The sequence below is a fragment of the Cibotium barometz genome, chromosome 54, assembly GCF_041138505.1.
Source record: "Cibotium barometz isolate CiBa-2024 chromosome 54, ASM4113850v1, whole genome shotgun sequence".
In the NCBI taxonomy this organism is placed as follows: Eukaryota; Viridiplantae; Streptophyta; class Polypodiopsida; order Cyatheales; family Cibotiaceae; genus Cibotium; species Cibotium barometz.
Genome location: NC_141099.1, coordinates 33,778,990 through 33,795,798, shown reverse-complemented (window position 1 = coordinate 33,795,798; position 16,809 = coordinate 33,778,990). Strand labels below are relative to the sequence as shown.

The following is a 16,809-nucleotide window of genomic DNA, read 5'->3' as shown; positions in this document are numbered from 1 at the left end:
ATAGCATGCAAGCAAGCAAGAAGAGAGAAGGAGAGCTCACAAGTTAACTATTGCAAGGGAATGATTGTATATTGCTTATTGTCAAAAACGACTTGTATACAAGTGACTAGTTTTCACACTAGGCCAACTAGACTTAAAAATAGAACGGACTCTATTGCTACTCTTAAGCAAGTATGTACACAAAGTCATTAAACTTTCTCTATTTGACATTAAGCACAAGGTAAGGTCGCTTTACATATTCCAACGTCGTCTTACAAAAGAAAAGTGCACGTTCAAACGGGTAAGATGGCAAAGCACATTATGGTAGGTCAAGCAGGTAAAACCATGTCAACCTATGGAGTGGTCAACAAGATGTATTTTGAAAGTCTGTAAACAAAAAAAATAGCACTTTATGGACCAAAGTTAACTATGAATGCATGGTACCACAAGATTTTTGCTTGTATCAACAACCATCTTACTTAAAATCCCTATGTTGTCTTTTAGCGAGAAGAGTGATGCATGGCGATTGTGTTATATATGGATGATTTGACAATGATTGGGTGTCATCCCACAAGAAGCATTGAAAGCAGGTCTCTCAAGTACATCAAAGAAACAGTACATAACATCATACTTCATGTAAGACCGTGAAGAGGCATCGTAAGTCGTCGATACGCTATTGCTTCAGACTTAATTCAATCAGAGCTTACTACAAAGTTATATGTTTCGCACATTGTAAGGCATTGTGGATCTCAAACGAATACTTGGGAGCACGAGAGTGATTAACGGTGTTATAACACAACCACCAAAGTTGTATAGCTTTAAGAAGCAATAGCTAAAGAAAGTCTCCATCTAGTATAATCAACTCAATGATTAAAAAAGTTATATTCTTCTCAACTCCTATGCAAGCTGTGCATTAGTCTTTGTAGTTTGTGAGAGTGAATGTGTGAATGAGCCTCACATGATGTCCTCTACATAAACAGCGTGCTTCGCCTAGTCTTCTTTGTGTAGCCACCCTAAATATACTTTCTTGGGAACATAGCAAACTAGGATATCAAGAATAAGCTGAATAAGAAGAAGACGAAGCTAAGCATATGGAAGTGAATTAAAGCTTTTACATCCAGGATTTATCTACAAATTTTCAAGTTGCATGTTTCAAATCGTTAGAATATGAGACGGTCAGCCGATGGGCGTGTAGTTCAGCTGGTAGAACGGTCGGATTCCACAATGAGGACCTCGGTTCGATGCCTAAGGACTACACAACGGACGGCACCCACAGCACGCACATATCCACATTCCCAACCGAAAGAAAAAAAGAATATGAGAGGGCCAAAAGTGTTTATGTAGACATGTTTGTTTAGTTCATCCACACAAACCCTCTGAATTGTTGAGATGGTGTGATGTGTAAGGCAATCATGTAGCAAAGCTTAGCATACCATGTTCTGAAACAAACGCCTGGACAGTTGTCTGATAGTTTCTTCTTTGCAAATGTTCTGTTCAAAGGAATCTAAGGGTGGCTTGATACAGCTGCTGCCTGCCTTCACCAACTGTTAAAAGTCAATGAGGGGATCGAATGCAAGAGGTAGTGCCCAGGAGATGGGAGGCTGTCTGAGCCTGCCCAATAATATCGTGGGCCCAGACAACTCAACGTCTTGGAAGGATTCCAGCACTAAATTCTTTAAAGCATGCAAGATATCACCTTTCACAAGATGCAAACCAACACAATTGTATGGAGAGCTTAAAATATTGCCACTGCATCAGCAGCTATCTGCAGCTTTAAAAAGTGACAGCATGCGTGCAAGTATGATAAGGATTCAGTAAAGGGTGTTGAACACAAGTATGGAAGGAATACAGAAACAAATCAGAAGATTTAAGTGGTGGTACTTGCAGCTCTCTGCTGCTTAAGCTTTAAAGCTCGCTCTCGCCATGATCCTTGCTGCAAAGTCAAAACCTGTTTGAAAAAAAAAATGCACCAAGACCAAGTCATGTCAAATGTCACCAAAATTTCAGATTTTAAAAATTGCGAGTTGGAGTGGTAAAGCATTTTAACAGATGAGGATGTCAAATGTCACCAACCACTAAGCCTGCAATGGCAGAAATGCGGACTATTTGATGATTAAAATGCGGACTGGAGTACCTACTTATAGACAAATTCCTGTCAACCTTTTGCAAGCCCTGCAAAAGTGTCATAAAAGTCGCTTAACGTGTTCACACTGGCTAAAAAGGTGCCCAACCCTTGGCCCCTTGGCCAAAGGGGTGTGCACATCTTAGGCTTGCCCAAAAGTGGTCCAAAACTGCCGTGGGCTGCCCATGCTGCTGCCCACACTAGTCCTGGCTGCGGGCTGCCCATGCTGCTACTGACACGGCCTTAGCTGCTGTCCACCTTGTACTTGCAAGTGGGTCACATTCCCCCTTCTAAAACTACATCTGTCCAGTGGCCATATGAATTGTCCTCAGAAAAGCTGAAAAGATGGTCACATTCGCCCAGCTAAACCTACATCTCCCCACCTTGTATTTGCAAGTGGGTCACATTCCCCAAACTAGAACTACATCTGTCCGGTGGCCATATGAATTGTCCTGGGAAAAGCTGAAAAGATGCATCCACTCCAAAGGAAAACGTCCCCCACGCCTCATCAGTAGCTCAACTCGCAAAGAAAACTCTTATCAACAAAACTCCTCTGATGGAAGACGTACACGCTGCTACTGTGCGATTGTTACATCCCAAGGCTAACCAGGGTTAAGACCTTCAGCAAGCCATTGTTGGGTCTAGCCTAGTGGTCCGTTTTATGCATGACACATGCACTGTACATGATTGCAATGATGGGGATATTGTTGTTGCATCCGGTACTTTATGTCATTGGTTGTACAGACTTGATGCATACAAGAGAGTTGCATGTGATGCACATGCAATGTCTAGCACATCCAGTGTGACAGCAGTTGCAGAGCTATAGCGTGCTCAGTTTGGTCACCTCAACTTTGCTAGTCTGCTATACCTACAAAGATATGGTCTCCGCATTGCCGCCTGTCAACCATGTCTGTGAGGGTTGCATTTTAGGCAAGATGCATCGGGCCCCATTTCCCAAGGATGGCTGAGTGAGGGCTACCCGAAAATTGCAGCTTAAACATAGTATGTGGTCCCATGAGAACATCATCCATTGGAGGTTATCTTTACTTCGTTACGTTCATTGATGACCTTTCAAGATTCCGCTGGGTCTATGCTATGAAGCGAAAGTCGGAGGTATTTACGTGCTTTAAGCACTTTCAGCTCATGGCTGAAAATGTATCTGGATGTAAAATTCAAAGTCTACGTAAAGATGGGGGGGAGTACATGTCCAAAGAGTTTAATGTATACTCGTTACATTTAGCATCAATGTACCGTTCCTTATGCACCTCAGCAAAATAGTGTTTTCTGAGAGAAAAAACAGGTTTCTCATGGAGATGGCATGATGTATGGTCAAAGGCCAAAATTTGCCTCACAGGTTTTGGATGGAAGCTGTTACGTATGCAACATATGTGCTTAACAAGTGTCCAACAAAGGCTTTACAAACCATCACTCCTTACGAAGCTTGGCATGATAGGAAGCCATTAGTGGCTCATATGCATGTCTTTGGATGCTTGACTTATGCTCTTGTGCCTGAGCAACATCGCACAAAGCTTGATAATAAGGCAATGAAATGCATTTTTGTGGGCTTTAGTATAGACAGCAAAGGGAACCATCTCTACCATCCTGCCTCATAGCTAATTCTGGTTCAGCACAAATGTGGTTTTTGTGGAGAATTCATCATCACAGCCCTTGCTTGAGTGCAAAAAACAGCCACATGTAGGCTTGTAGGATCTCTTTGATACTCTTATTCCTTTGTATGGTACACATTTACCAGGTGTTGGGCATTTGGACACCCAGCCCATGGCTGGAAATCAGCCCATACAACTGAAAATCAACAGTTAGACATGCTTGATGTTGACCCCATTGATCAGGGAAATGTTGATGATGCAGTGGCAGAGGAAAGAAGAGCCATGCATGAAGCTAAAACAGTACCTCGTTGGCCATCGCAAACCTTACGGGACAGACATGTTGAGGCTCCTTTGCCAGGGAAAGCGCGTGCTAGTTCTTGCCATGCATCTGGGCACTTTGTTGATCATGCTCTCATCAGCACCTTGTGCAATGAAGAGGAGCCAGTTTCCTTTGAGGAAGCATAGGAAGATGATCATTGGATGCATGCTATGCAGGAACAAGTATGACTCCATACTCAAAAATGACACATGGTATTTGCCAAATTTGCCTTATGGCAAAAAGGCCATTGGTATGAAGTGGGTTAACAAGTTGAAGCAAAAAGCAAATGGTAGTGTTGACTGCTACAAAGCAAGGCTTGTTGCCAAAGGTTATGCTCAACAAAAGGGCATTGATTATGATGAGACTTTTGCACCCACGTGTCGTATGACCACCATTTGGTCCATCATTGCATTGGTAGCACATCATGGATGGTATATACATCAGTTGGACATTAAAATTGCTTTCTTGAATGGTGACTTGCACGAGGAGGTATATGTATCCCAGTCTCGTGGTTTTGTACAAACGGGGTAAGAAAGTAAGTATGCAAGTTGAAGAAAGCCTTATATGGCCTAAAACAAGCTCCTAGGGCTTGGTATGAAAAGCTTCATGCATACTTGGTTGCACATGGTTTCTGCAAACAGTAATATAAGTACCCTCCATGTCAAGAGGACTCAGGATAGTTTCTTGGTCATCATCTTGTATGTTGATGACATGCTGCTCACAGGCCCGGCAGTAGCCAGAGTGAGGCGGCCAGTATTATGGGAAAAGGAACCTATTAAAAGACTCATGATGCAGGTTGTGGGAATATTCAGCAGGCCGATAGCCTTCTAGAGCAAATTAACCAACAATATAGGATCTATATAAGCATGGGCTTGTCATTGGGTCAAATCATCTCATAATTCATGTGCTGAAGTGTTTGAAGGGCCAGGACAGCCAAAGGGAGCATAATGCAAAGGTGAACTTGAAGGTCAAGAATCAGGTCATAAGGTTTATAGCCAAAGGAAGATCTCCAAAAGTCAGCCTTTTTCTCATCATTCAATAAAGCAAATACACCATCCTTGGTGAGGGCCCTGCACAGGGTATTTGGGACCCAATCAGGTGTACGTCTTTATTGTGATTCTCCTCTCTCTCTTTCTCCCTCTCTCTTGCACTCTTACTTCCACTACATTGTGCAATTTTCAAGAACCAAGGTGTTGAATATTCATTATCTGAAGTATAATCCTATTTGTAAGCTTCCGCGTGTTACAACTATGCATAAACTTGCTCAACTGAGAGACCCCAAATTAAATGTCTGGCCTCATGTTGAATAAATAAATCAAGCAGCCAACAGCGCGCTGATATAATGTTTGATCAAAAGGCTCATGTCCTGGTCGCCTCGCTGTGCAGCCTCTAGGGCTGGCCGACTGGCTGCCTAGGGGCTGGCCGACTGCTGTGCAGCCCCTTTGGCTGGCTGTCATGCTGCCCAAACATTGGTTGGGCTGGCCGACTAGGCCTTATGCCCTGTAAGGGCTGGCCGACTAGGCCTTATGCCCTGTAAGGACTGGCCACACATGCACTAGGCTTCATGAGCCAAAGCCAAAGCCAAAGCCATGGCCCATGGGCTGGCCCACATGGCCCAAAGTGTAGGGTTCCACCCTACACTCCATGCAAACCTACATGCAACTACATATTCTTCTCAGGTGCCTTGCATCTGGCTACAAGCCGAATACCTAGGACACTTGTCATCTCACAATACGGACTGGCATTCTTAGGTGCCTTGCATCTGGCTACAAGCCGAATACCTAGGACACTTGTCATCTCACAATACGGACTGGCATTCTTAGGTGCCTGGCATCTGGCTACAAGCCGAATATCCGGAACACTTGTCATCATTCCAGAGGGTGACTCACAGTACGAACTGGCATTACTTCATGTGCGAGACTCACACACCTTACCTTGGACGCTTAGAGTGGAACCTTGGCTGACTCGTCCCAAATTGGGGCTCACAAGGGCATAGTCACAAGGGATGGCCATTTTCAAACCTCGAGACGGTGGGATGGCAGAATATGCCCGTCCCACGTTTCCTGTTCCCCCCATCGTACACACACCATAATCACAAGGGATGGGCATTTTGGGTCCGTTTCCCGTCCTCGTCCCCATTTCCCGTCCCATGTGACTATGCACAAGGGACCAGTTTCCACTCCAGGTCTTGCACCTGCTTGTACATATATGTCCACGTGGCATCCAAGTGCAGGATGCACATGACATCCCCTTCTGCTTAACTTGACGGAAGCCGCAAAGCCTCCAAATAGTCCGTCAATAATGCCAGAAAAAACTTCAAAGAAGGTCTTGTTAAGCACACCACTTCATGTGTCCTTCAGTCTTGAAACTTCATGAGGAACTGTCTTTCTTTTCGACCGGAGCCGTGCTTGAAACGATGTAAAAGGATCTATTCTGGAATCATAACTTCACCTTCGTCCACTATGTCTAGTTCCGGACATCGAAGAGAGGAGGTCCAATATAAGGCTTCAACCAATTGACATGGAACACATCATGCATGGTCCAACTGGGAGGTTGCTTCAGCTTCATGGAAACCTCATTGATCTTCTTTAGAATGGGAAAGGGTCCGAAGCTTTGAAATGACATCACTTGCCTACTTGTTTCGACCTTTGCTTCATTAAAAGATCACATCTCTTCTGTCCTTGTTGGCCTGTCGAGTGTAAGCCTCCGCTCTCTTTTAGACTCCAAAATCTCCTGGTACAAGACTCTGTCAAAATAAGCACTGAGGACGATGTCTTGGTCAAAAAAGACTGGAACGGTCTTTCGAATGCTGCCTCGTATGGAGTCCTATCAATAGCTGAAGAAAAAGAGTCATTCAACATAGCATGAACTAAGGCAAAAACTGTTCCAACTTAACTTGCTGGTCGTGAACATAACACTTCAACATGTCAAATGCCAATTGATTGTAAATCTCTGTCTAGCTATCCGTCTGAGGATGAAATGCACTCGAAAAATTCAATTTAGTCCCAAAGTTATCAAATAATGACCTCCAGAAATAACTAGTAAACTTGGCATCTCGATCTGACACAATGGTCCTAGGCATGCCACATATGGGGTACCAATGCCGAATAAACAACCTAGCAATATCTTCAGCAATCATGTTAGCCCTACAAGGAATAAGCATAACAAATTTACAAAAACGATCACCAATCATCAAACATTGCGTATTACACTTACCCAAACTAGGAGGCAGTTCGTCACAAAATCCATCGAGGTATCCTGATAGAGACCAGTCCTTCAGGAATAGGTAAAGGCTGTAACAACCCTATCTTCCCACGAGGAGCTTTCACTTTTTGACAAACCAAATAGTGTTGCACATGAGTGAATACATCTTGCCTCATTCTTGGCCAATAAAACTACCGCTCTTACTTCTCCAAAGTTGAGTTCATGCCACCTATGACCACTAGTAACGGCATCATGGGCATCATGGAGAAGAGTTGCTTGGAAATGTTTTAACACGCAAAGTCAACCTTTGTAGAAAAGCCAACCATCGCATATCAAGAAATGGAATGGTCATGTGGCATTCAATGCATGTTCCCACTGAGTACCGAATTCCACGGAATATGTGTACTTGTGCTTCATTGCATCTAGTCCTATACCAACAAATTCCATTCGTGTGGATTGGTCACGTGGCATTCAATGCATGTTCCCATTGAGTACCAAATTCCACGGAATCCGCATACTTGTGCTTCATTGCATCTAGTCCTATACCAACAAATTCTATCCGTGTGGATTGGATGTCGGAAACGGTTCCTTTCCTACTCAAGGCGTTGGCCACCGGGTTGGCCTTACCTGGAAGATACTTGAGCATTCCAACAACTGCTAGAAAATCTAGCTCCAGAGGTGTTGACAATCACTCCAATTTGTGCTTGGCATCATCTAAAGCCAACGCAAAGCCTGGTGATCTATGCGAACCTCAAAGTCGCGCCCATAAAGAAAATGTTTCCAATGCTTCAGGGCTTGTATCACTGCAAGGAGTTCTTGGTCATAAACCAAGTAGGTCTTCTCTATAGGGATCCGCTTATGGGACATGTAAGCTACCGGATATCCATTTTGTTGCAAGACCGCTCGAATAGCGATGGTACTCGCATCTGTGATGACCTAAATGGGTCATCCAAGGAGGGTAATGCTAAACAAGGAGCCTTAGATAATGCAACCCTGAGGTCCTTGAAAGTCTATAAACCCCGAGAGGTCATCTTATCTTTTGCCTCCGAGTCTTGACGCCTTTAAACAGATCAGCCAGAGCTACCGAGACATCGGTAAACTTGTTGATGTGGGTGGAATATGCCTGTCAAATAGCCACAAACGACCTAAAGTCATATGTTGTTGCCGAAATCTCTCAATTAAGGATTTCCGCCACCTTTGCAAGGTCTAATAGAATGCCTACGGCACTGATTATATATCCGAGGTAGTGAACCTCGTATAAATAAAATTCCGATTTCTTCACATTGACATAAAGCTTGTTACTTTCTAGCAATTTCATCACTTTTTCAACGTCAATGTCATGCTGCTCTTCCGTAGCTGAGAAAATTAGTATGTCATCCAAAAAAATGAAGAGACACTTTCCTATCAATTCCTTAAAAACCCGCATCATCACGCGACTACATGTAGCTGGGGCGTTTGTTAATCCAAAAGGCATGATCACGAACTCATAGTGAGCCCGCTCAGTTCGGAATGCGGTTTTGGAGATGTCCCTGTCCATAGCCACATTTGAGGTCAATTTTTGAAAACACCCTTGCTCCATTCAGCCTCTCTAAGATATAATCAATCCGAGGCATAGGAAACTGACTCTTTATCATCAGCTTGTTGAGCGTTCGATAATTTACGCTAAGCCAAGAGGATCCATCCTTCTTTTCCACGAAAAGAATCGGGGCTACAAATGGAGACACTAGAACGTATGAAACTAGACTGCAACATTTCTTGGAGTTGACGGTCCGACTCCATCTCCATGGCCTTGCTCAAAACTTACTGGGGGGGTTCGGAACCTGGAAGGAGCTCAATTTAAAGGTCCTCCACTCTATATGAGGGAAGTTTGGGAGGTACGAAGAAAGATCTTATGGAACTGGTCATGTAGGGCCTTGTACTTCTTTGAAGCACTCATCACTATCTTGGTGGTCTGAATGTAGATCACCGCACACTATGTGCCTTTTCGAATCTCTCGTTTAACCTGTAAATAGCTAATGACTGGAAAGTTATGTATCCCTTGTTTTCACACTTTATCATCACTGAGGTCTTTGATACATTTCGAGTGATCTGGAATGTGTGCTGGTCCCAATCGATGTCTAGGGTGAACTTTTAAAACCACAAGATCCCTAAGATTATGTCTACACCTACAAGAGGAGCAACCATGAAATCCCACACAAATTCTGTGCCCTGGATGACTAATTTAGCCCGGTGAGCTTCACACTTGATGCTTGTTTTCATGCCCGTGCTAAACCCCCCCACTTTATTATCTACCAAGATCAACAAGAAACGGGCTCGTCAAGCCGCCTGTTCCGTGACCATGTCCTCTGTACTACCGCTGTCAAACAAAGAAAACGACTCTTTGGCCACCTATGTAGCCAAAAGTCTTGAACATTTCGTTACGCTCGTACTCCAGGTCATGGTTTCCCTTCTTCCTATCTTCGAGCTTCCGGCAGACAATGGCGCCAATCGAAGGTGTGGGAACTGAAGTACTAGCGATAACCTGGGGAGTCGATATGGGAGGCTAGCTCACCACGGAAGCTGTCAAGGCCGGGGTGGTAGTCTGAGTAGGGGTCTTCTTAGGGCAAACCTTAGAGGTGTGTCCTTTTGTATGACGAACGAAACACCGCCCCTTCTCCTTGTATTGTTCCTGCTCTTCAGGACTAATCTTACTACCTATTTTGCCGGTCAGAGCCTTCTGGTCGGGAGTAAGGTGAGGTCCATTGTTCGAGTTCTTGGAGCCAGAGGCTCCCGAGGTAGACCTTGACTGGGTCTCGTGCTGGCCCTTGCCAAGGCCTACTTTAGGCTGAAGGTCTTTGGTTTTCCGTTGTTATACTTCATCTCGACACTTTGCGCAAGCGAAAGTGCCCAATCAAAAGTCTCTAGTTCAAACATGCGCACATCCACTGGATTCACATGTCCAAACCGTAGAGGAATTGACCTCTTTTGTCTGCATCTGATTTTTGCAATTGTAAAGCCAAGTGAGCGACTTTATTTACAAATTGAAGGACAAGTATCGCGTTCTGGTGCAATCCCCAATACTCGTCCTCGAGTCGCTCAAAATAATCAGGTAATAGAAACCTCGAGATTAGTGACAAACTGATCCCACCTGTAGTCAGCAACTCCATAGTTGGAATTGACCTAGGCCCAATGAGTCCTAGCAGCAACTAGCTAACACCACCTTCTCTATGTCTAACTTCCTGCTAGCAGCAAAGTAGGCTTCAAACTCATGAATCCAAGAATAAAGAGTGGTATTAAGTTTACCATTATACTTACTATAATTCACCTTCTCATCAAGATGAATCAAAGAAGTCGCGGGCTAACACCACCTTCTCTATGTCTAGCTTCCTACTAGCACCAAAGTACGCTTCAAACTCATGAATCCAAGAATACAGAGTTGTGGAATCAAGTTTACCATTATACTTACTATAATTCACCTTTTCATGAAGATGAGTCGGAGAAGTCGCTTGGGTACTGTCCTTGCGTCAAGAACTGCAAGGTATCGCTCGTGCTCCACGTGTCAACGTTGAAGCCTCTAGTGCGGCAAAGTGGGTTGCCGCCTATGTTCAAAGCTCTACCTCCCGTACCTGCAATTCATGTAATGCACAAAAAAGATGTGTAACTCCTCAATGGCGATAGGCGAAGCTTGGATCTGCGAAGGGGTTTGGGAAGGGATCTCGGTGACGACAAGCGGAGGGAAGGGGGGGGGGGGGGGGGGCTATATCGCGGCTTCTTAAAGAGGTATCCGTTCCTCCAAGACTTGTATAGAAGCCATACATACCTACATCTGTTCCCCTTATCGGTCTATGATGCGCATAAATTCCCGGAACATGGTGTTCGTGTCATCAGTGATGACCTGGCTTCTAAAAGCAGTTGCTATCAAAGAAACAATTTCTAGTGGGATATGGTGTTCTGTTCCCCTTATCGGTCTATGATGCGCATAAATTCCCGGAACATGGTGTTCGTGTCATCAGTGATGACCTGGCTTCTAAAAGCAGTTGCTATCAAAGAAACAATTTCTAGTGGGATATGGTGTTCTCTCTCATCGTCAGAATTTGACATAGTGGAAGTGATCAAGTTTTTCCCTGACCGCAACAATACCATCCACTATGTGTGTGGGAGACGTTTCCGAACGCTTCCGGAGGCTAGAAACTAACCGTCCTTCAAGGGACAGGAGTCACACCGGAATGGGAGTGCAACCAGCGTCTAAACTAACCACACAAGCGGGGAAAAAAAAAACTTCTTTGTTTTCCTTGGTTGAATCTCTTTACCAGAAGGCAAAGCTCTGATACAACTGTAACATATGTGGAAGCATACAGACAGGATTATACTTCAGATAGTGAATATATTCAGCACCTTGGTTCCTGACCATTGCACAATGTAGCGGAAGTAAGAGTGCAAGAGAGAGAAATAAAGAAAGAAAGTTATATTAACGTCTATGGAAGACCCCAAGGGCCTATGAGACCAAAACTAATACAATGGTATACTGAGCCATGGAAAACTAAAAGAACAAGTAAAATGAAAACATCTGACAATACATGTGATCAACAGATGATCCTATGTGTAGAGTGAGATATGTTGTGATCAACTAATGACGATACCCGCCTCGGCCAGAACCGATATGACGGTGGAGTGAATGTCAGGACTCTATGATGGGAGCGTATCATGTCGGCGGAGAACCTCACGAATCTTTGTCTGTGTGGTGGAGGGTCTTGATGCTCTGGGTCGGGGACGTCTGGCTCACAAAATGGATTGAGCTCTCTCGCTAAGAACTCCTCTAGGGCGTGGAGCTGGAGCGTGGGTAAGGGTGGTGGGCTCTGATGTCGTAGTAGAGGAACTGAACTTTTGTGGGTAGTGGATTCCGATGTGGATGTGTGTACCACAAAGAAATCTGTGATGGCTCTCTGTGAGGTGTGGGGCTATCTCTCAGCATGCTCCCTCAACGCTACGTCCCTATGTTGTCTGAGCTCCATCAAGTACATGCCCAAGCACCTCTGATCCTCAAATTGTATCACCCATGTGAGTGGTCTGAATCCCTCTCGGAAGAGGCAGTGGAATCTCCCCCATATCTCATAGTAAGCCGAGCACCTGAACATATAATGGGCCTCATCCTCTACTGCTCCTGTGATGCATACTGTGCATGTCCTCTCCTCGTGTGGGATATCCTCAGCTCTGCCAGTCTCCACTCTAAGAGAGTGGGAGGAAGCTGAGAGAGAAATGAAATGAAATGAAATGAAATGAAATGAAATGATATATTAACGTCTTCACAAGGCCAAAATGACCTATGAGACCAAAAAGGTTACAACAATTGGTGGATCTGATACAATGTCTGTGTAAGAAAAGCTAAAAACAACTAAACAACTAACTGAAACTGAAACAACTATGAGGAAAAGTACGATACTAGGAGCTCCTAATGATAACATCTGGGAGGAAAACTCCAGCAACAAAGGTAAGCATCATACACATCACTATGCAAAGATGTCTCTCATCGGTCGATGGCGGATATCCTCAATGTCCTCCATGGTGAGAGAGAGAGAGAGAGAGAGAGAGAGAGAGAGAGAGAGAGAAGAGAGAAAGAAAATATATGTTAACGTCTACGGAAGGCCAGATTGGCCCATGAGACAAATCTACATACAACAAGTCCATGTCCTAAGTATCATGGAAGAAAAACTGAAATGAAAAGCTAATCCTAGTCATATGCAGCTCACTATCTAGCATGCTATAGATGTACAATCATGATAGGTGGTATACTACTAATTCCACCCAGTGGAGATGGTGGGGTGTAGTACATCATGCATGTAGTACATCATGCATGGGGCATGGGACAAGGACTACTCTCACATCTGTTGTGCCTTGGTGTAGCCTCTGGACTCTCTCATACCTCTGCGGTATCGTGCTTGGATCTGCGAACACTAGGCCTGAAGGAGTAGTGGTGGTCTGCGTCCGGGTAGTCACGGTCTCTTAGCAGCTCTGATCTCTAAGGCTCTCTGTAGTGCAAGCCCTCGTCAAGAGATAGATGATAGAGGGGGAGGGGGATATGGCTCGCTGATAGGCTTGAAGAAGCTGGTGATCTCTGGCTTTGCACCTGTAGAAGCCTCTCTCTATGTCGGTGTAGCTCAAGGAGGAAAAGGCCCAAGCATCTCTGATTAGGACACTCCATCACTAAGTGGGCCAAAATGGATGACGAAGCAAAGCCAGAGATGAATGGGGACGACATTGTGGCTAGATGTGCACAGACGGTTATTGGAATCGATGCATATCTATGGAAAAAGCAAGAGCTTTTGTCGTGTTTGTTTGTGTTGCTTGTTCTCTGACAGTCGCCATGTCAACATGTTTATGGGTGAAATCCTAGGTGTTAGTCATCTTGGAGAGGTTTTGTGGTTGCTTCTGCAGAAGGCTATACCTGTTGGCTTCTAAGAAACCCCAATGTTCAGCAAAAATACACAAAATACAGCAAGAACACAGAGTAAATGAAAAAGTAAAGGTTTCCGAACACACACACTCCAAGGGAAAAAAAGCATCTATAATGTGTAGAGGGAAAAAGTGCCCCTGGTACACGATCACTATCACATATGTGTAATCCTACAAATCCCTCTTGTAGCGATAGTGTGATCACTCTCCAAATGAGAGTCCGCCTAAAGCTTTGCGCAGAAAGCTTCAAACTTCTCTCGAGACAACATCTTCATAGTAGGACAATAGATCAAGCTAATCTCCCCTACACGTAACCTCTATATACTTGGTGCGAGCATGGAAAATTGGATTCCTTGCCACAACCATAGCACTCTAACTGTTAGTGAGAATGGGAGTGGGTGTCTGCTAACACCCATGAAGATCTTCCATCAATCTGCTCTATCATACATACTCAATTGTAGTAGTGAAAGCTGCCCTATATCAGCTTCAAAAGCTGATGTGGCCATCGTTGATTTGCTCAACCATGATATACATGAGTTGCCAAGGAAAAAGCAATTCTCACTTGTGGACACTCTAGTGTCATAATCACCAGACCAATATGAATCACTATAAGCAAGTAAATGACAATCACCCCCCGGGATAAAACAATCCAAGATCTCCGGTGCCCTATACATACCAAAACACTCACTTCATAGCTTGCCAATGCTTTGACCCTCGGCTACGCATAAACTTAACTCAGAGACCTCACTCTCACCTTGTATTACACAAATATATGAGACAGCCCACAGCTTGGCTGTAATATGTGCTATCAAAAGGATCAAAAGGCACTCCTGCATCATGCATGCTCTATCATGTGCATGCCCGCCACGCCATGGCATAATCTCAGCATATTCCAGCATAATCTCTGTTTAGGACAGCATCATAAGCATCCTGGAGAGCATGGGTATCCAGTCGGCAGCCACAAAGGCTCTCATTCAATAGTCAAAAGCCACATGAGGCCCAAGCAAGCAGTCGGCCAGTCTACAGTAAGTCAGCTAGCAGGTTGGGGCAAGACAAGAAATAAGCGCACCATTTAAAGAGCATTTTATGAATATTCTTTGTCTGGCAAACAAGCCGACAACAACTGAGTGGGCAAACCAACACCTTTCGCCCATATATAAATAGAAGCCATCATTTGCATTCATCATCAACCTTTTGAAGAAGCATAGTAGTCAGTAGAAGCATGTAGAAGGCCAGAGCTCACCCTATTGGGTAGACCAAGGGCCTAGAAGATGTACATACATTTATTCTAGCATGCGCCAAAGCTAGGACCATATGAAACAGAGATGACACCACATGGGGTCCCAAATTACCCACAGAAAGCCCCCCCTCCCCCTACAAGCAGGAGTATTTGCTTTTGATTCTTCTACTGGAGAAGTGAATACAAGCTGAAACTGTGTCCACAAGACTGAGCGGACAAACTGACTGACCGACCGCCAAACACAAGGTCAAAGCAACCGAACGTTGGGCAGAACTGTGCATAAGCTTTAGGCAACTATGAAGCTATCTTCAAAGAGGATACACCGGCCCGAGACTGAGGGTTGGTGTGCTGAGTACTCTTGAAAAGGCTGAGCTTCTTTTGCCTTGGGCTGAAAGCACAAGTGTGGCTATGTAGCATGTGTCGAGCTAGGACCATGTGAAACAATGAAGCCTTCTTTAAACCTGAGTTTAGTAAGTCTTTAACAATCCTTTAAAACAGCATACATCAATCTGAAAGATGTAGTAGAGACGACACCAAATGGCGTCCCAAATTATCCTAACCCACCCCCCCCCCCGGAAGCAGGAGTATTTGCTTTATTTTTTCTTCTAGAGAACTAAATACAAGCTGAACTATGCCACAAGACTCAGAGGACAAACTGACTGACTGATCACCAAACGCAAGGACAAAGCGACCAAATGCTGGCAGCTGGGCAGAACTATGCATAAGCTGTAGGCGAGTGTGAAGCTATCTTCGAAGAGGATACACTGGCCCGAGACGGAGGGTTGGTGTGCTGAGTACTCTTGAAGAGGCTAAGCTTCTTTTGCCTTGGTCTGAAAGCACAACAGTGGCTGTAAGTATGCAAAGGTTGGAGCCTATGCATACGTGCTTGACTGACTTTCCTTGATTTATCCAATGATTTTGGGAATTGCTTTTTTATATGGGTTCTGGGGCTGGTCAGCTGCCAGAGGCTGCTGTTGGCCTGCTAAGAAAGCCCACGACTTGAGAAAGCCCACGACCTGACTAAATAGCATTTAATGCTACCCCTTTGCTGCGTGGCTGGTCGGGCTGCTGGCCAACCGTAGCAATACCTGGTCGACGGCAGTCAACCACTTACCCACTGCTGTCCAGCCATCTAGGTCCTCGCCAATGTTCAAGAGAAAATAGCAAACCCCAAAATCGTGTAAAGCAGTGGTCAAGGCTCATGTCCTTTGCTTTGGTACACTCGTTGGTCATGTGTTTCTGTTTTTGTTTTCTACCGTAGCATGACGACGGCGGGTGACAGCCGACTGCAAGCAGTATGGAACTCCATGCACGACTGATCCACGACAGAATCGTCTTTGGCAAGTTGATGGTGCACAGAAGGAAAGTTGATGAAGGCGATGAGGTGCCTGCCAGCAAAAGTCATGAGGTGATGCCATTTGGCACACTTGCTTTTTATAATGCTTCTGGTGCTCGTGACCTCACGCTATATAAACACCATCTTGAGAACAGATGAGAGCGAAGAAGCGCTACTGCAAAGGGTTTTTTTAATTAGAGAACTCACAAGGGAGGAGATGGAGAAGTCGACATACTGTTGATTCATCGAGTTGTGCAAGAGAGAGTGAGGGTGATTGGGGAGATACTTCTGCTTTGAGAGCAGCACTCATTGTGGAGATTCTGTGAAGAGAAGAATGGCGATTCTGTGAAGACCACTGTGGACCTGAAGATTTTATTGCAGCCGTGAACAAGACTCTTATGGTGTTTTCTCTTCTCAAGATACGAGGGTAACCTCATAATTCGAGAAAGCTTGGCTGTTTTTTTTCTCTTTCAACTGTGAAGGTGTGGTGTTGTGGAGTTATCACTACCAGTTGCATAATCTCTCTTCTTACTCTCTCAACTGTGAAGGTGTGAGTGCAACTGATACGTCTTA

The 16,809-nt window shown here is 44.6% G+C and overlaps 1 protein-coding gene across 1 annotated transcript in view; it reads right to left on the bottom strand.

The window, feature by feature from the left end:
* Window positions 1-1,058: 1,058 nt before the first annotated feature.
* The window catches only part of LOC147608070 (serine/arginine-rich splicing factor), a 51,123-nt gene continuing 35,372 nt past the window's right edge, over window positions 1,059-16,809 (bottom strand). The window contains exon 6 of the mRNA XM_086789715.1: window positions 1,059-1,927. Coding sequence (XP_086645841.1) covers window positions 1,847-1,927 — 81 coding nt within the window. The 3' untranslated portion in view covers window positions 1,059-1,846. The remainder of the gene's footprint in view (window positions 1,928-16,809) is intronic.